The 21245-nt window shown below is 38.1% G+C and overlaps 1 protein-coding gene across 3 annotated transcripts in view; it reads left to right on the top strand.

Moving 5' to 3' along the window:
• Positions 1 to 21245, top strand: part of LOC132303204 (E3 ubiquitin-protein ligase RGLG3) — a 102471-nt gene that overhangs the window by 43245 nt on the left and 37981 nt on the right. For all 3 annotated transcript variants that reach the window (XM_059800372.1, XM_059800373.1, XM_059800371.1), the window contains 6 exons: positions 273 to 357; positions 440 to 580; positions 660 to 773; positions 15482 to 15579; positions 15720 to 15799; positions 15880 to 15985. In XM_059800372.1, coding sequence (XP_059656355.1) covers positions 273 to 357; positions 440 to 580; positions 660 to 773; positions 15482 to 15579; positions 15720 to 15799; positions 15880 to 15985 — 624 coding nt within the window. The remainder of the gene's footprint in view (positions 1 to 272; positions 358 to 439; positions 581 to 659; positions 774 to 15481; positions 15580 to 15719; positions 15800 to 15879; positions 15986 to 21245) is intronic.

The following is a 21245-nucleotide window of genomic DNA, read 5'->3' as shown; positions in this document are numbered from 1 at the left end:
GTGGAAATATTTGTGTGTGAGAGACAAATTAACCTTTTCTCACTTGCATATAATAATAATAATAATAATAATAATAATTGGTATATAGTAGAATGATCAACATGCCCTTGTAGAAATACAAAATACAATATATACATTCTAACAAATAGTTGTAGTACCTCATCTTGTAATTTGCTTTTATTACCCTTTCCTAAGGATATTTTTCTGGGTAGTCTGGTTCATGCTGTAGTTGTGCATTTAGGTAAAAACACAATTTGTTACTCTTATTCCAGGTTGTCTCTGCATTGAGAGAAGCTGGCCTTGAATCATCTAATTTAATACTTGGTATTGACTTCACGAAGAGCAATGAGTGGACAGGTGATTTGTTTTGTCTAGCTATTGTTCGATTTGTAAATTCTAATAAATTGAGATGATTACATGACACTTTTTACCTTTGTAGGCAAGTATTCATTCAAGAGGAAAAGCCTTCATGCAATCTGTGACACACCTAACCCATACGAGCAAGCCATCTCCATAATTGGTCAAACTTTGTCTCCTTTTGATGAAGACAACTTGATTCCTTGTTTTGGATTTGGTGACGGTTAGTCTACATACATGATAGTAATTTTAGTAGAGATAGTGCCCTTGTGTCTGTTGCCTAAATACTTGTTTCTTTGTAGCATCAACACATGATCAGTACGTGTTCAGTTTTTACCCTGATCAACGATCTTGTGGTGGATTCGAGGAAGCTCTTGCACGATACAGAGAAATTGTTCCTTACATTAATTTGTCAGGTTTTCGATGACATTCTCCTTCCCTTCTCCTTCTTATATGCTATATGGCAGTTAACAGCTGGTTTTAAAATCCTTTTCTTATTAGTAATATGGTTAAAGAGATTTCAGTTTTAAAATCTTGTTGATACTTAGTTTTATTTTACAATTAAAAAAATGAAAAAGCATGATAATTCGATAAATCAAATAGGCTGGAGCCTGATTGTCGGCTTAAATATGTGATGAAGAATACTCTATTCACAGTGCTTATAAGCATGATAGATCTAGTAAGAAAATCACAAGTAACTTTGTCTTTTTGGATCAATTATAAGTTGTCCAAGCAAAATTTATCCGTTAACCTTTTTTTTTGATACGTAAGATTGTATAAAAAAGTGTTCAAAAGGGGAATGTGTCCCTCAAAAGCTACAAAAGACCAAATAAGGCCTCTAAACTCTCAAAGAGTCCAACATATCAACAATCTCCCCTGTGGAATTACAATTCCTCCCCAAAACCCAACAAAAAAGAGTGCTAATAATGGAGAATTTTGTCGCCCCAATAGGAGTCTCCTATCTCCTATTTATTCATCCATTAACCTGCCGCTACACATGCCTTAATGACCTTACAGATATTACCTCAATTGATTATTATTGATTAGTGGTGTTTATGGCTTTATATATATTATACTATGAAAAATCTGTATGGATTTTTATCGTAACTATGACAGAGCATGAATTGTTTTATTAAGTATTTCAGCTTTTATAGACTCTGTTAAATTTTTTTATCATATCATTACGAGATGTACATGATACAGAGCTTTTGCCTTGGGACAAAAGAAAGCATAAGAATACAAATATATATTACTGTATGGAATAATGCTACATTGCCCAAAACAACCTTTGTCAAAATATGTTTTTCTTTTGTAAGGTTAGGTGAAATATGTGCACCTTGTTTAAAAACAACCTAAAGTTAGTTACTTATCAAAAAAAAAAAAAAAAAAAAAAAAAAAAAAAAAAACAACCTAAAGTTAGTTGTCACACCCCTCTTGAGGCCCTTGATATTAGGGCGTTATCCCAACACTTGTCTCAGGTATGGAGAAACAAACGGTCACATTTGGAAGGTCTAGGATTGAGTTTACATCAAATTTCACTCAACCTATCCATTTCCACACATTAAATACTGCATACCCAATCATTATAATGACTACCCCTTACATTAGTAGCATTACAACCGAAAAGTGCTACATCAGATAATATCTACCATATAATTCACAGATGTATTCACCTCTTTTTATGGAAATCATCCAAGTCCTGATTATCTGTCCCACCTAACCATAGCATAACACCATAGCTTAATTGTAGAAGTATACTTATGGGAGTGAGCACAAATGCCCAGCAAGAAACAACATCTCTATGACCAAGTCACACTAATAAAAGAAAATTTAAAATTCCTAGCCAATCACAACGTTCAAGATCACATGAAATTGTTCACATAAGGTTAGTGCATCAACATTTTAGTTAGTCCACAGAACAGGTTGTTGTGTGACTTGAGCAATCCTTTCTTTTGGACTAGATAATTTATTACTAGTGATTATGTTTAAACTGCTGCCAGTTTCTCTTTTTAACCTATATTCACGAGACATGATATCTGTTAGAATACATGAGAATATGTGTCTGTCAGAGCGGATGTTCTAGACGAGGCTACTTCTGTAATTACAAGCCTTCTGAAAATATAAATAGGCAGGAGTAGAGAGAAAGAATTAACTCTCTATTTAGTAGTGATCATTGTTAAGCTGCTTCCCGTCTCTCTTTTTAACCTATATTCATGAGATGTTTGTTAGAATACATGAGAATATGTTTAAATCGGAGTGGATGTTGTAGATAAGGGTACTTTTGTAATTACAAGCCTCCTGAAAAGATAAATAGGTAAAGTGGAGAGAAAGAACTAACTTTCTATTTCATTCTGCATTGAATCTCTCTTATATATCTCCTTTCTTCCTCTCAACCCTAATAATAAACTTAGCCAAAGTTGGAATGTAGACGACCAAACTGAATCTCTCTTATATATCTCCTTTCTTCCTCTCAACCCTAATCATAAACTTGGGCAAAGTAGGAATGCAAACAACCAAAATGAGATAGAAAGTTAGTTATTTTTCTCTACTCTTGCCTATTTGAAGATACCAAGAGTGGGGTGAATTGGTATCTTTTGAGATTTTTCCAACTTGTTATCTTAATGCACAATGATAGAAGCTCAAATGAAATGTTAAGATTGTAGGACACCAAATATAGCGAGGTAAAATCCCCAATGTGGGGGAAACATCCTTAAGGTTGTGAAGCCCAACTCAAAATCCACTATGAATGAATTAATGTACACCAATTCTCAATCTCACATACAAGTCGCTCTTGCACTGTCCCATGTCCATAGCACTCCTGTGCTTGGACCACTTATCAATCTCACAACAATAACTCAAGCATTCCCCCTGTTCACAGCATCCCCATGCTTGAATCAAGTGCTCACAAATCCACTCACAAATAAATATAAATAAATGGTGTCTTTCAAGTTTTACAAAATAAGAGTTGCAGTACAAATAAAAGTTGAAAGTAAACTTCACTGCCTTACTTGATGAACAGTGACAAAACTGTTCTCAATCTTCAATGATGCTCACTGTCTTCGCTGAAGCTATCCAATTGAACCATGTAAACTCAAAACCTTGATTTTTGCTCACTTTTGGAAATATAGATAGGAATCTCAGTTCTTCATTGATGCCCACACTGTCAAAAGCTTGACCCACACTTCTTCAATAATCAAAACATCCTCAGAGACCATACATACACCTTCTACAAAGTGCACTCATCCACATTGACCGGTCAACACCTTCTATGACTCACTACACACACACACACACACACACACACACACATATATAGCTCTCAATAAGGATACAACTCACTGTTTCAATCAAAGAATTGGACCTTTTTGGATTGAGATTTCTATACGGTTCCACACATCTTCAATGATGATCTGAGTTCATGCTGGTCAGAGCTCTGCACTCACCTAAGCTATTGGGTCTGAATGTGGCTCGCCGGACTGTTGGGTCTGCAGCTCTTCACTAGTCTGAAATTTCACCGGACTGAAGTTGTGCTCATATGGATTTTAGTTTTATTGGTCTTTGGAAACTTGCCGTAGTGCACACCGAATCTTGCATCGACTGAAGCGAACTGGAACTAAGCTTCTAGGTCTCACGGTGAAGAATCTTTCTGGTGTTGGAGGAACTGTTCTTGAGGCTCGCCGTAGTTGTTTGTCAACTTAACTGAACTGGAGCTCGTTGGAATGATGATCACCTGAACTGGAGTGCCGGAGCAGTTTGGCTGGAACTGTTTGGACTCTGGTTGAAGCTTTGGTGTGTCGCCGGTTTCGGAAATTTCTAGTCTAAGCTTTACCGATCAAATGGGCCATTGATGATGAGAGAGAAGTGAAGAGGATGCACTTATAGATGGATCATTGAAGCTCTTGGTGTATGAATTTTTCTTTAAGCTTAATGTTCTCTCTCTCACAATTTCTCTTTGTTTGCTCGTCAGACCACAAAACCCATTTACACAGATGAACAAATATATAATTATATAGCACATGCAGCCGTTTTAGAGGCGGGAGCACAGCCACACACTTTGTATCCTTTAATTGGAGTAATCTGAACCATTGAATTTCAAAGTATGGTTGCCCAGAAGCTTTAACCCCTTAGATCACACAGTGTAGCCGTTGTACCCTTGTGGCATCTAATGCACTTGCTTGTGTATATGCATGCTGTTAGCATATATGATAGCCACAATTTATGGAATGACTTACCATAATAGCAGAGATTTGATTATGCTATAGAATATGTTTTGATTTAATTTAGATTTGATTTAGTTTCCTTTCTTGTAATATGAGCATGTGCTCTTTTTACCTATAAATACTAGAGCTTTGAATGAGTGATTCATCTTATTCAAGCCTTTACACAATTCTCTCCTTTTTCTTCTTTTTATCTTTCTACTTGGTATTAAAGCTAACACCTTTCCACACCTTTCAACAGCCTTGCCACTTGTGCGACAACCACCTTAGGCTATTTGTGACATCGTGTGACGTTGCCTACACATATGTTTTATGTGTTGCTGTTTTGTGATAGGTATTTTTAAGTTTTGCAATTTCTATTTCACTCTTCTAGGGTTGGGTAAATTGGGATAGTTGGTTTCCAACATCTAGAAGGGCTTAGGTAAAAAAAAAAATTATTAATTTGTGGTGTTTTTGTTTATGGTATGAGGAGACATTGTTATTGTTTATGCTTTGAGGAGACCCTTTGATTTATTAACAGAATTTGTGGTGTTTTTGGAGTTTTTTTATTGTCGTGTGACGGATTATGGCAGATTCAGGGTCCTCGATTGTTAATTCTCTTGGCTCAAGCTCTGTGGGTGGTGGTGCTATTTTTCCCACCAACTCATCAGAAAATCCAGGACTTCAAATCACCACAGTGAAGTTGGATGGTTCCAACTATTTGATTTGGGCAAAGTCTGCCAAGATGTTCATTGGTGGCAAAGACAAGATTGGCTATATTACTGGCTCTGGGAAAGAGCCAGTTGAGTCAGAGAAGGCATATCCATAGTGGTTTGCAGATAACGCTATAGTTATGTCTTGGCTAGTCAATTCCATGCAACCAAACATAGTTATTTGCTATATGTTTATGAAGACTGCTAAGCAGATTTGGGATTCAGTTCAACGCACTTATTCTTAGAGGCAAAACAATGCACGGATTTTCCAGCTGGGGTGAGATATCACCAGGATTTCTTAGGGTGACTTGAAAGTTTCAGCTTACATCACAAAGCTTCATGCTATTTGGGAAGAGATGTCATATTATGATTCCTTCCACTCTTGGAAGGATCCAGATGATGCAGTTTTATATGCAAGGATTATGGAGAAGAATCGAGTGTTTCAGTTTCTTGCCGAGTTGAACGACGAGTTTGAGTATACTCGTGTTCATTTATTGGGCTTATCTTTATTTCCTACTCTTGAGGATGCATACTCCTATGTGTTGTCAGATGAGACCGTCGAACTCATCCATTAGGAGTTGCTTCTGTTGATCGTTCTGCTATGGCAGTTCGGGTTCCCAACCTTTCAGGAACTGCACCATCCTAGTCAGTTCAGAACTCTACCACCGGTCCTCCTTTAGGACGACAACGTGGACGGTGTGACCATTGCGGAAAAATTGGTCACATCAAATCTCATTGTTTTGCTCTACATGGACGCCCATCGCAACAGAAACAACAGCCTCCATCCTCTGCACATTCTGTTACAAAACCAGTCTCGTTGTCAACTCCTGACAACTCTGTCTCTACATTTTCTGCCACTGTTACCTTGACTCAAGCTGATTTGGACAAGTTCAAATAATTCTTCAACCAAATGGAGGCATCATCTCAGCCAACCTCCACTTATGCCCACTCAGGTACTATTGTGTCTGCACATAGCGTATCTACATCTTCGACACCATGGATCATTGATTCTTGTGCTTCAGACAATATGACTGGTATGTCCTCACTCTGGCCATCGCAAGGTACGCCTTGCGGATGGCTCTCCATCTTCTATTGTTGGGAAGGATCACGTATTAGTTACTCCTTCATTAACTTTGTCAGATACACTTCATGTTCCACAGTTGACTACAAATCTTATTTCTGTTAGTAGCATTACCAAACAATTAAATTGTAGTGTAGCGTTCTTTCCTTCTCAATTGTATATTTTAGGATCTGGTGTCGAAACGGACGATTGGTAGTGGGCGTGAAGTGGACGGTCTATACCTGTTAGATGCTCCTTTGTCACCTCAAGCACATTCAGCTTCATTTTCTAATTTTAATTCATCTAATAAAGCCCAGCTTATGCGTTGGCACATTCGTTTAGGACATATTTCTTGCGGTTATTTAAAACATTTATTTCCTTCCTTATTTTGTAACTTGGTAGTGTTAGATTTATCCTGTGAGACATGTCATATGGCTAAACATGTTCATTCCAATTATCCTACTAGTTGTAATCAATCTGCTTTAACACCTTTTGATCTTGTTCATTCAGATGTGTGGCGTCCTTGCCCAGTTACTTCTACTTTTGGATTTCGATTGTTCGTGTTGTTCATTGATGATTATAGTCGTGTTACATGGGTTTATCTTATGAAAACCAAAAATGAGGTGTACACCATTTTTAAAAATTTTATGACAATGGTTCAAACTCAATATGGTCGTACCATTAAAAAATTCAGATCTGACCTGGGTACGGAGTACACTTATGGGGAGTTACAGCGGTTATGTACAGAATTTGGGATTGAGCATAAGATATCTAATGTTAAAACTCCTCAACAGAATGGCCGTTCTGAGAGAAAGAATCGCCACGTCCTTGACTTAGCTAGAGCAATCTACATTGGCATGAATGTTCCCCAGTCAATTTGGGGAGATGCAGTTCTTATAGCTGTTTACATCATTAATAGGACTCTTTCTGAGGTTCTTAACTTTGCAGCCCCACTCTCAATCTTACATCCCAATTCATCTCTTTTTTTGATTCCTCTGCGAGTCTTTAGGTGTGTGTGCTTTGTTCAGCAGTTGGGTAGACTCGTACAAAGCTTGACCCAAGGCTTTGAAGTGTGTGTTTTTAGGCTATTCTCGCTCTCAAAAAGGTTATAGGTGTTACCATCCTCTTAGTCGGCGGCAGTTTATATCCATGGATGTTTCTTTCTTTGAGCATACACCATACTATAGTGGTTCAGTTGGTTCTCAAAGTGACTAGTTCCCATTGAATATAATGGACAATCACCTTCTTCTGTCTTCAACTCCTCTACCGTTACCTGTTTCGTCTTCTATGATTGGGAATTGTTTCTTTTCTACAGGTTTATACTCGCAGACAATAGGTACAAGCTTCTACTCCCACGATCGACTGCCCTATTCCTTCGGCACTAGCTTTGCCTTCTCAAGCTATTGTTTCGCTTGATGATCGCCCCATTGCTCTTAGAAAGGATAAACGCTCTTGTATATATTATATTTCTAATTTTGTTTCTGATTGTGCTCTCTCACCCTCCTATCGAAGTTTTCTTGTTTCTGTTGCCTCGGTTCCTCTTCCTTCTAGTGTTGCAGATGCACTAGCACAACCTTAATGGCGTGATACTATGACAGAAGAACTACAAGCACTTGAGAAAAATCAGACTTGGGATATGGTTCCGCTTCCTATTGGACGAAAGGCTGTGGGTTGTCGTTGGGTGTTTACAGTTAAGCATAATCCAGATGGGTCAGTTGCTCATTACAAGGCCCGGTTGGTTGCCAAGGGTTATGCTCAGACTTATGGCATAGATTATCAGGAGACATTTGACCCTGTTGCCAAGATGAATACCATCCGTTTATTATTTTTCGTTGTTGCGACTCGATCTTGGCCTCTATTTTAGTTAGATGTCAAGAATGTCTTTCTTAATGGTGATTTGCAGGAGGTGTACATGGTTCCTCCTCTGGGCTTTCGTTCTCCTGCTCATCCGGGTATGGTATGTTGTCTTCGTCATTCTCTGTATTGCCCCAAGCAGTCTCCTCGAGCTTAGTCTGATCGTTTTGGTACTGCCATGCTCAAGTTTGGTTTCCATCAAAGTGCAGTTGATCATAACTTATTTTTACGTCATTCAAGCGGTAAGACAGTTGCTCTCATTGTGCATGTCGATGATATTATTCTTACTGGAGATGATACTACCGGAATTGTTGAGGTTAAAAGCTATCTTGGGCGTTAGTTTGAGATTAAGTAACTTGGTCCCCTACGGTACTTCTTGGGCATTGAGGTGGCTCGCTCCAAGGCTGGCATTTTCATATTTCAACGTAAGTATGTTCTTGACTTGCTTTCTGCTTCTGGTCAGCTTGGCGCTCGTCCTCCTGATACTTCGATTGAGCATAATCATCGGTTAGCTGATTTTGAGGGGGAGTTGTTGACAGATGTTGGTCAGTATTGACGACTTGTGGAGAAGCTCTCGACTTGATATTGCTTATGCCGTTAGTGTCGTGAGTCAATTCATGTACTCTCCTCGTACCTCTCATCTTGATCCAGCTATTTGGATCCTTTGCTACTTAAAAGGGAGCCCGAGCCGTGGTATTTTGTTTGCCAATCATGGTCACTTACGTGTTGAGGATTGGACAGGTGCTGATTATGCAGGACCAGTTTCAGATAGGAGGTCAACTTCGGGTTATTGTGCCATTATTGGTGGTAACTTGGTTACTTGGCGCAGTAAGAAGTAGGATGTTGTCTCTCGATCTAGTGCAGAGGTAGAGTATAGGGCTATGGCTCTTGGAGTATGTGAGTTACTATGGTTGAAAACCTTGATGATAGACTTGTGCCTTCCAGTGTCGCTTCCATTCTCACTCTACTGCGTTAACAAGTCTGCCATTAGCATAGTAGCAAATCCCGTTCAGCATTACAGGACGAAGCATATAGAGGTGGACCGTCACTTCATTCGAGAGAAGATCATCTCTGGTCAAATTTGCACTCCATTTGTCACAAGTTCTCAGTAGCTTGCAGACATTCTTACAAAGGGCGTGAGCAAGATTGTGTTTGAGAATGCATTGTCCAAGTTGGGCGTTTCAGATGTCCACGCACCAACTTGAGGGGAAGTGTTAGCATATATGATAGCCACGATTTATGGATTGACTTACCATAATAGTAGAGATTTGATTATGCTATAGAATATGCCATAGAAATGTGCTTTAGAATATGCTCTAATTTGATTTAGTTTACTTTCTTGTAATATGAGTACGTACTCTTTTTACCTATAAATGCTAGAGCTGTGAATGATTGATTCATCTCATTCAAGCCTTTTACACAATTCTCTCCTTTTTCTTCTTTTTATATTTCTACTCATGCTATAAATATATAGTCATATATAACACATAAGATAGGACCTTGTTGACACCAATTGCACGCCTGCACAAGAAGACTAGTGCGCCCCCAAGTAAATGTTAGAAACACCTTTTAAAGATAATTAAATAATAATGCACCACAAAATAAATCTGAAATGATATTCAAGTATATAAAGACAAATATGTAATGCACACACAATATTGATTTTGCATTAAATGTGCAAACATGATAGACTTATGGATCAACAAAATCCTCCTTTTGCCTTTTAATGTCAAAAAGCGATACAGACAATGCACGCGCGGACATTTATGGCAAATGACTGACCAACACTACTCTAATAACTCCACACCTATTCTAACTGCCATATTTCAGGCACTCTAGGTCTATTTTCTCCCCCTTTTTGACAGAAAAGTCAAAAGGCAAGAGATTGACCAAAAGCATTTTTACTAGAGAGGTGGAGCATTAATGCCCAAAGCAGTTCTTAGGTTTTCAAACCTAGCTGCAGGTAATGGTTTGGTCATAAGATCGGCCAACTGAACATCGGTAGAGACATATTCAATGTTAATTGAGCCTTTTTGCACATTGTCTCTAAGAAAATGATATTTGATGTCTTTGCTTGCTCGTACAATGCAATGTTTGGTTCTTGCTAATGGCAATAGCACTTTGATTGTCAAAAAGTATGGTGGTAGGGTTGGAGAAAGTGAGTCCCAAGTCAGGCAACGTGGACCTCATTCACAGTGCTTGGAAGCATGCCTGTGAAGCTGCGATATACTTGGCCTCTGATGTGGATAAAGAAACACAATCTTGTTTCTTGCTTAGCCAAGAAACCAAGTTGTTCCCTAGCATATAGCAACACCCAGAAGTGCTTGTCCTATCAGGCAATGACCCTTCCCACTTTGCATATGAATATGCTAGAATATCAAGGGTTTGTGAAGGTGTATAATGCAGTCCATAATCAAGTGCTCCTTTGATACATCTCATGATTTCTTTTGTAACAATTAGATGAGATGCTTTAGGAGCACTCTGAAATCTAGCAACTAAACCAACATCATGCATTATATTAGGTCTTGAAGCAGTTAAGTACAACAAGCTACCTATAATAGATCTTTATAAGAGTAGAATTCATTGTTTCACTAGTGCATTTTGCGTCTAACTCAGTGGATGTGCACATAGGTGCTATGTTACATGGACTCTTCAAAAGTAGTGAAGTACTTATGTCGGACACCTATTGCTTATGGGATACGTGTTTGTTACTTTTTTTTTTTTTTTGATAAGTTTCCATAGATCTATAATCTCTCCCTGAAACCCAACAAAAAAGAGTAGAACGCGTTCGTTACTTTTGGTTGGACATGTACTTAAAAAGCATATCCAATCACTCAATTATATTATATTATTACTTTAAAATGAGTTAAATGCCTATATTGAACATTTTATTAGGTAAAAACATTACCTTACTCTAGAAAATAGAATAAAATAATTAATAAAATGAATATTTAGCCATGTCCGTGTGTCCTTCTGTTTGGAGATTTGACACGTCCGACACATGGATACATACCCGTGTCCGACACACATACCTGAGTCCATGTAACATAGAATAGGTGTAGTCACATGTTTACTATCATGCATATTAAATTTGATCAGTAGCTCTTTAACATACTTTTATTGGGAAATGAATATGCCTTTCTTAGAGTGACAGATTTGAGCGATAAAACATGATATCATCAACATAAATCTGTAAAATAAGAAAGTTTGAGTTGAAGAGTTTTTCATTATAATGTGCTGTCCAATTTACCTCTCGTGAACTTGTTCAATGAGAAATGAGTGAAGCTTATCATACCAGGCTCGAGGTGCTTGCTTGAGACCATAGAGAGCTTTCCTGAGTTAGTAGACATGTTTTGGATGGACTGAATTTTCAAATCCTTCAGGTTACAAAGCTGACATGACATCCATCTAATAGACCATGACCCCTTTGTAGCAGGCAAATGAGAGGAGCATTCTGATTGATTCCAGTATTACCACTGGAGCAAATGTTTCATCATTATCGAGGCTAGCTATTTGAGCAAAACCTTTGTAAACCAGTCTTGCTTTGTTTCTAATCACATTGCCCTTCTCATTCAGCTTGTTTCTGAAGATCCATTTTGAGCCAATGACATTCTTGTCTGCTGGTCTAGGAACAAGAATCCAAGTGTCATTTTTCTCAATTTGTTCCAACTCTTCTTTCACTGCAATGATCCAATCTTTATCATCCTTGGTTTCTTAGTAGTGTTTCGGCTCAATAAAAGACAACATAGCTATATGTATTTATTTATTTATTTCTTAGTTGGTACTCACACACATATCTCCATTGAGGCTTGAACCCCTGACCTCCCTTTGGGAAGTAGGGGCCTGGTAGCGTTAGGCCACTGGCCTATTGGTAACAAGTTAACAATATAGCTATATGACTCTACTCATCTGTCTCAAATAGTCCAGTGTCATTCTTCTTGGCTCTGGTTATTACATCTGTATCTTTGTCACCAATGATGTTATCCTGTTGCAAATTCTTTTGAAGAGTGGGATACAAAGTTTCTCTTTTATCTTGCTGACCCTCTAGTGAAGTACTAGCACCATCACTATCCAAACTGGGTTGCTTTGCTGTAGTGGTGGTCTCATCCTCTTCATCTTCTTTGACATCACCCCTTCATCAATCTTTACATGAATTGATTCCACCATCTTCTTTGTTCTCAAGTTGTAGCATGTGTAGGCTTCGCTCTTTGTATAATAGCCTAGGAAAATGCCTTCATTTGAGTTGGCATCAAACTTTCCAAGACTGTCGAGGTGATTAAGATTGTAGCACTTGCTCCCAAAGACTTTGAAGTAATGACCTGTTGCAGGTCTTCCATACCACAACTCAAAAGGAGTTTTGGTGGATTGTGGTCTCAGAAGTACTCCGTTGATAATGTAAACAGCTGTGTTTGTAGCTTCTGCCCAGAAACCTTTTGAAAGGCCTCCTTCCAACATTAAAGTTTTGCCCATTTCTTGAACGATCCTGTTCTTTCTTTCAACAACTCCATTCTGCTGTGGAGTGGCAACTGCTGAGAATTCTTTCTTGACTCCTCTTGAATCACAGAATGCCTCAAACTCATTCATTGTGAACTCAGTGCCAAAGTTTGATCTCAGTCTTTTTAACCTGCAATTTTTCTCATTTTCTACAATGTTGACAAACTTGATAAAATGGTTAATATTCTTAGATTTTTCTCACAGAAAATATATTCATTAGAATAAGTCATCAATCAGAAGCATGAAATATCTACTTCCACCTAAGCTTGTGGTTCTAGTGGGTCCACATAAATCCATATGTATAATATCAAGTGGTTGTGAGGTATTGAGTACTTTAGACTTGAATGAGACTTTAGTTTGTTTGCCAATTTGACATGCTTTGCATACATGCTTTTCATTAAATTTTAAGTCAGGTATACCTCTAGCTGCTTTGTATTTAACCACATTCATAATGTTCCTAGCATGCATATGACCTAGACTTTTATGCCATAAAATGCTATCATCAGTTTCAGACAAATTGCATACAAGCAAAGATGTATCCTCAGCAATAATATAAACATTTGTTGGGGATCTACTAGCAGAAAATAACATTTTTCCGAGTGTTCATCAACAACTTTACAATCATTCTTGTCAAAGCATACCATGCATCCTATGTCACATAATTGACTAACACTAAGCAAATTATTTTTAAGGCCCTTAACATATAAAACATCTTTAATTATGGGGATTTCAGCAGTTTTAGATATGATTCATTTTCCTACAATTTTGGCCTTTTTGTTATCTCCAAAGATAATTGTGCCACCATCATACTTCTCAAGTTTTTCAAATTTTGACATGTCACCTATCATGCGTCTAGAGCAACCACTGTTAATATACCATTTAGTACTAATGCTGCATGCTTTGAATGCAGTGTAAATGAGCATGCTAATGGCATTCTGTTTCTTAGGTATCCACATCATTCTAGTTTTCTCAAATAACTTGTTTATCTTAGATACACTACCATGCTTCAATTCAGATTTCTTTACATATGCAAGTTTAGCTTTAGAGTTTCTATTGGCATATGATGCAACATTTAAATGATCATGCTTTAAAGTGATATAAGTTGACTGAAGCAATTCATACTTAGGTCTACATGCATTGACAGTAATAGGATAAGCAACATAAACTTCACCACTTTCAGAATTAACAAAGATAGAGTGTGATGAGGTTTGTTTTACCTTCTCAGATGAGCTAAGATTATAGCCAATACCTGTCCTTCCCATTTGCTTGGTTGAGTTAGTCCAGATTTCAGTCATCTATTTGGACCTTTCTTCCAATGCCATAGTATAGGTGCATAAATTTGTTAACTTAGAATAGTCAACCAATTCCTTACTACACTCAGAAATAAGATGATTAATTCAAAACTGATATTGTGCATGAAGAATTATTGTATATCTTTATTGGGAGGTCTAGTCTCTATTTATAATGATACAAAGAGGTTGAATCCTATTAGGACTTGCATTGCTTGTCCTTCAAGTATATCAATTACAGTATTTGTTTCCTTATAGTAGAGATTCACATAATGTGATTACCATGAATAACAATCCTTCTCCTAGTCAACTTAGTGGGGTCAGCCCATATGCCTAGATGAGGGCCCATAACAAAGTGGTATCCAAATTGTATTATTAAACACATTTAATTGAATAAGTACTTAATTTATTCAAAAGTAAGTGCTGAATTGAGTTATATTAGCGTAGAAGATACACATTATCTTCTTCAATTTAGCACATAAGAATTATGTTAGGGAAAATAGGTTCAGTTGCCTACCTTGAAGGAATGCAACTTCATTCCAATTACTCAGATCTATTGTGAGCTTGGGAGATTGGTAGCTCGATTATTTCTGACCGAGTCTCCTCTACTTCTTATTTTCCTTTCCTCTCCTTCCTTCCTTCTCTTGTCTTTCTTGTATTCTTTTTTTCACTCCATCTTTCTCCCCTTATTATATGGGGCATGCTTCTTGGGAACCCTCTGCCGCATCTTTATTTTTTTCCATATAAGCATGCTCGATTGACCGAGGTACCATTCAATCAATCAAGCTCCACTGTGTCATGTCAATTGGCACACCACCATGGAAGTTGATCTATTTGAGCACCTACAATAGATCAATCAAGCTCCACTAATTTAGATGTTTGGTCATTTTTGCCCCTACACCTTTCAAGATTTGCTCTTATTTTTCTTTCTTTTATTTATTATTATTATTATTATTTTCATTTTCATTTTTTGGGTTTTATTCTTCTAATTGAAACCTTAATTCATCTAGAGTTTACGGTTTAGTTCAGAGTTCAGACATATTTCCTGTATTCAAGGTGAAAATTTTTTGGGACGTTACATTGAACACTTACTTCTATCCTTTTTCTTCTTCCTTCTTTGTTCTTTTTATTTTTTTTCCATTCATATATATATATATATATATATATATATTTTTTTTTTCTTTTTCTTTTAGTGGGTAAGAGAGAGCTCTGGATTCTATTTTGTTACCTATATTGTGCATTTCACACAATTCACACTTGATTAAAAATGCGAGTGTGTTCTGCTGAACTTTTTCCCTACTCCAAAGTTGAGCCGCGTTGCCAAGGAAAATGGGTGAGATATGGATGGTGAAGGTTCAAGTCCCCCATAAGGGCAAATGGGTGCTTGCCAAGGAAAAAAAATCAAGCTGCGTTGCAAATTTCATATATTATTCAAAATACCTGAAATATAAATTTGAGCTGTTGTGTCATAGATTTTTTATTTTTATTTTTATTGATGAGTATCCACTTAACATATAGGTCCCACTTCTTTTGCCCCCATAATTGATGCTGCTATTGATATTGTGGACAGAAGCAATGGGCAGTATCATGTCCTCGTCATTATTGCAGATGGACAGGTTCATAAATAATATTTTATACCATGGCTTCCATTCCTTTTCATTGTTTTTTCAAAAATTTCAGTGAAATCTTTTGAACTTATTACTCTTTTTTATTATTATTTTTTTCCTCTTTCAAAAATTCTATAATTTATAAATAGGTTACCAGGGGTCCTCATATTCAACCTGGAAGGTTAAGCTTACAAGAACAAGCAACTGTAAACTCTATTGTTGCTGCAAGGTAAAGAGTTAGCCATCTTGTGGACTTGAGTTATGATGGGATTTTTGTTGCTCTTAATGATTGTTATTTTTCATAAGCAGCCAATATCCTCTTTCAATTATTTTTGTTGGAGTGGGAGATGGGCCGTGGGATGCAATGGAACAATTTGATGATAACATTCCACATCGTGCATTTGACAATTTCCAGGTACTTGATGAATTTATGGCTTCATACAGTTTGTTATTTTCGTCTGTGTTATGCTCGATGAAGCTCCAATTCCATATTGAATCATTTAATTTGTGACTAATTCAGTTGATAATTGATCCACTATTTTATAGTTTCTTTGTTAGAGTTTCTAATGGTTGTCTTAAGCTAAACAATACAAACCTCAGTTTCTTGTTTATTTAGCTTATTTATTTATATTATTTATTTGCTGCATATGTAAATCACAACATACACGCCGATTTGTCCTATTTGGAACTTACCTTCAATTTGTAAGGAGGGTTGATTAGGATCTAGGTTGACATGCAGGAAGGATTCATGCCTTTGCCTATTTTTATATATATTTTGTTTTATTATTATTATTATTATTTTTTGGGGGGGGTTCTTTTTTCTCCTCTTTGCCTAGCATGAAATTTCACTATTTGCTTAATTTTGAATCTTCTTCAGATGTTTACAATGAAAAGTTGCTTGATGAATTGTGTCATCATCGATCATCAAAGTGTTACTCAATGCTTCAAATGATATTATATGCTTTGTAGAAGAAAGACAAGCTTCGACTTGCCTGGAATCATTTATGAAAATAGGAAGTGGGGAGTTATGGCTAGGTGCAGGTTATGAACAACATGTTAATGAGGAATTGTAAGTTGGGTTTTGTTTAGGATACTTTATACTTCAACAATCATAATGCATGGGGGATGGACTTTATAATTCTGAATATTAGATCATTTCGGTATTTTAGGGGGCAAGCCTTGGCGCACGGTAAGAGTAGAAATATATAAAAAGAAGAGAAAGGAGAGAATTGCGAAAAAACTTGAATGATATGAATTAGTCATTCACAGCTCTAGTATTAGATAAAATGAGCACATGCTTATATTACAAGAAAGGAAACTAAATCAAATCAAAATCAATTCACAACTTATTTTAAAGCATATTCTATGGCATATTCTATAGCATAGTCAAATCTCTGCTATTATGGTAAGTCATACCGTAAATCGTGGTATCATATATGCTAACATATGCATAGTCAAATCTCTGCTATTATTGTAAGTCATACCATAAATCGTGGTATCATATATGCTAACACTCCCCCTCAAGTTGGTGCGTGGATATCTGAAACGCCCAACTTGAACAATGCATTCTCAAACACAATCTTGCTAACGCCCTTTGTAAGTATGTCTGCAAGTTGCTGAGAGCTTGTGACAAATGGAGTGCAAATTTGACCAGAGATGATCTTCTCTCGAACGAAGTGACGGTTCACCTCTATATGCTTAGTCCTGTCATGCTGAATGGGAATTGCTGCTATGCTAATGGCAGACTTGTCGCAGTAGAGTGAGAATGGAAGCGACACTGGAAGGCACAAGTCTGTCATCAAGGTTTTCAGCCAAAGCAACTCACCTACCCCAAGAGTCATAGCCCTTTACTCTGCCTCTACACTAGATCGAGAGACAACATCCTGCTTCTTACTGCGCCAAGAAACCAAGTTACCACCAATAGTGGTACAAGAACCTGAAGTAGACCTCCTATCTGAAATTGATCTTGCATAATCAGCATCTGTCCAAGCCTCAACACGTAAGTGACCATGATTGGCAAACAAAATACCACGGCCTGGACACCCTTTTAAGTAACGAAGGATCCGAATAGCTGCATCAAGGAGAGGGGCACGAGTAGAGTGCATGAATTGACTCACGACACTCACAGCATAAGCAATGTCAGGTCGAGTCATGGATAAATAGATGAGCTTCCCCACAAGTCGTTGATACTGACCAATATCTGACAATAACTCCCCCTTAGAAGTAGCCAACCGATGATTCTGCTCAATCGGAGTATCAGCAGGATGAGCGCCAAGCTGACCAGAAGCAGAAAGCAAGTCAAGAACATACTTGCGTTGAGAGATGAAAATGCCAGTCTTGGAGCGAGCCATCTCAATGCCCAAGAAGTACCGTAGGGGACCAAGATCCTTAATCTCAAACTGACGGGCAAGATAGCTCTTAACCTCATCAATTCTGGTAGTATCATCGTCGGTAAGAACAATATCATCGACATACAGAATGAGAGCAACTGTCTTACCGCCTGAATGACGTAAAAACAAGGTATGATCAGCTGCACTTTGATGGAAACCAAACTTGAGCATAGCAGTGCCAAAGCGATCAGACCAAGCTCGAGGAGACTGCTTAAGGCCATACAGAGAACGACGAAGACGACATACCATACCAGAATGAGTAGGAGAACGAAAGCCCGGAGGAGGAACCATATACACCTCCCCCTGCAAATCACCATTGAGAAAGGCATTCTTAACATCTAACTGAAATAGAGGCCAAGATCGAATTGCAGCAACGGAAAATAATACACGGATGGTATTCATCTTGGCAACAGTGGCAAAAGTCTTCTGATAATCTATGCCATAAGTCTGAGCATAACCCTTGGCAAATAATCGGGCCTTGTAACGAGCAACTGACCCATCTGGATTATGCTTAACTGTAAACACCCAACGGCAACTCACAGCTTTTTGTCCAATAGGAAGCGGAACCATGTCCCAAGTCTGATTTTTCTCAAGCGCTTATAGTTCTTTTGTCATAGCATCACGCTATTGAGGTTGTGCTAGTGTATTTGCAACACTAGAAGGAACAAGGACCGAGGTAACAGAAACAAGAAAACTCCGATAGGAGGGTGAGAGAGCATAATCAGAAACAAAATTAGAAATAGGGTAAGTACAAGAACGTTTACCCTTTCGAAGAGCAATGGGGCGATCATCAAGCGAAACAATAGCTTGAGAAGGCGGAGCTGGTGTCGAGGGAACAAGGCAGTCGATCGTGGGAGTAGAAGCTTGTACCTGTTGTCTCCTACTATAAACCTGTGAAAAAGGAACAATTCCTCCTGCTGGAGGGGTATCACGAGGAGGAATCATAGAAGAAGAAACAGGTAATGGTAGAGGAGTTGAAGAAGGAAGAAGGTGATCATCCATTATATTCAATGGGAACCATTCACTCTGAGAACCAATTGAACCACTATAGTATGGTGTATGCTCAAAGAAAGAAACATCCATGGATATAAATCGCCGACGACTGGGAGGATGGTAACACCTATAACCTTTTGGAGAGTGAGAATAGCCCAAAAACACATACTTCAAAGCCTTGGGGTCAAGCTTTGTATGAGTCTGCCCAACTGCTGAACAAAGCACACACACCCGAAGATTCGTGGAGGAATCAAAAAAAGATTGCAAAGTTAAGAATCCTAGAAGGAGTCCTATTAATGATGTAAACAGCGGTAAGAACTGCATCTCCCCAAAATGACTGGGGAACATTCATGCCAATGCAGATTGCTCTGGCGAAGTCAAGGATGTGTCGATTCTTTCGCTCAGAACGACCATTCTGTTGAGGAGTTTTAACATTAGCCATCTGATGCTCAATCCCAAATTCTGTACATAGCCATTGTACCTCCTCATAAGTGTGCTCTGTACCTTGGTCAGATCGGAATTTTTTTATGATACAACCATATTGAGTCTGAACCAGTCATAAAATTTTTAAAAATGGTGTATACCTCATTTTTGGTTTTCATAAGATAAACCCAAGTAACACGACTATGATTATCAATGAACAACACGAAATATCTAAACCCAAGACTAGAAGTAACTGGGCAAGGACCCCACACATCTGAATGAACAAGATCAAAAGGTGTTAAAGCAGATTTATTACTACTAGCAGGATAATTGGAACGAACATGTTTAGCCATATGACATGTTTCACAAGATAAATCTGACACTGCCACGTTACAAAATAAGGAAGGAAATAAATGTTTCAAATAACGAAAAGAAATATGTCCTAAATGCATGTGCCAACGCATAAGCTGGGCTGTATTAGATGAAACAATATTAGAAAATGAAGCTGAATGTGCTGGAGGTGACAAAGGAGCATCCAACAGGTATAAACCGTCCACTTCACGCCCACTGCCAATCGTCCATTTCGACACTAGATCCTGAAAAATACAATGAGAGGGAAAGAACGTTACACTATAATTTAATTGTTTGGTAACGCTACTAACAGAAATAAGATTTGTAGTCAACTTTGGAACATGAAGTGTATTTGACAAAGTTAATGAAGGAGTAACTGATATGTGACCCTTCCCAGCAATGGAAGATGGAGAACCATTCGCAAGGCGGACCTTGCATTGGTCAGAGCAGATACTATAAGATTGGAAGAGTGAGGACATACCAGTTATATTGTCTGAAGCACCAGAATCAATGATCCATGATGTTGAAGATGTAGATACGCTATGTGCAGACGCAATAGTACCTTAGTGGGCATATGTGGAGGTTGGCTGAGATGATGCCTCCATTTGGTTGAAGAATTGCTTGAACTTGTCCAGATCAGCTTGAGTCAAGGTAACTGTGGCAGAAGATGTAGAGGTAGGGTTATCAGGAGTTGACAACGAGACTGGTTGTGTAACAAAATGTGCAGAGGATCGAGGCTGTTGTTTCTGTTGCAGTAGACGTCCATGTAGAACATAACAACAAGATTTGATGTGACCAATTTTTCCGCAATGGTCGCACCGTCCACGGTGTCGCCCCAGAGGAGGATCGGTGGTAGTGCTCTGAACTGACTGGGATGGTGACGTTCTTGAAAGGTTGGGAATCCGAACTGCCATAGTAGAACGATCAACAGAAGCAACACCTAATCGATGAGTCCGGCGGCTCTCATCTGACAACCTATAGGAGTATGCATCCTCAAGAGTAGGGAATGAAGATAAGCCCAATAAATGAACACGAGCATACTCATACTCGTCGTTCAACCCAGCAAGAAACTGAAACACTCGATTCTTCTCCACAATTCCTGCATATAAAATTGCATCATTTGGATCCTTCCAAGAGTGGTAGGAATCATAATATGACATCTCCTCCAAATAGCACGAAACTTAACGATGTAACCTGAAACTGTCAAGTCACCCTGAGAAATCCTGGTGATATCTCGCCCCAGCTGGAAAATTCGTGCATTATTCTGCCTCTGAGAATAAGTGCGTTGAACTGAATCCCAAACCTGATTAGCAGTCTTCATAAACATATAGCCAACAGCTATGTTTAGTTGCATCGAATTGACTAGCTAAGACATAACCATAGCGTTATCTGCAAACCACTGTGGATGTGCCTTCTCTGACTCAATTGGCTCTTTCTTAGAACTAGTAATATAGCCAATCTTGCCTTTGCCACCAATGAATATCTTGGCAGACTGTGCCCAAATCAAATAGTTGGAAC

Source organism: Cornus florida, unplaced genomic scaffold (assembly GCF_030987335.1).
Source record: "Cornus florida cultivar Cherokee Brave unplaced genomic scaffold, ASM3098733v1 CherokeeBrave_3.0.0_Hap2_Chr04, whole genome shotgun sequence".
In the NCBI taxonomy this organism is placed as follows: Eukaryota; Viridiplantae; Streptophyta; class Magnoliopsida; order Cornales; family Cornaceae; genus Cornus; species Cornus florida.
The sequence above is the reverse complement of the archived record's forward strand: the minus strand, read 5'-3'. Positions and strand labels throughout refer to the sequence as shown.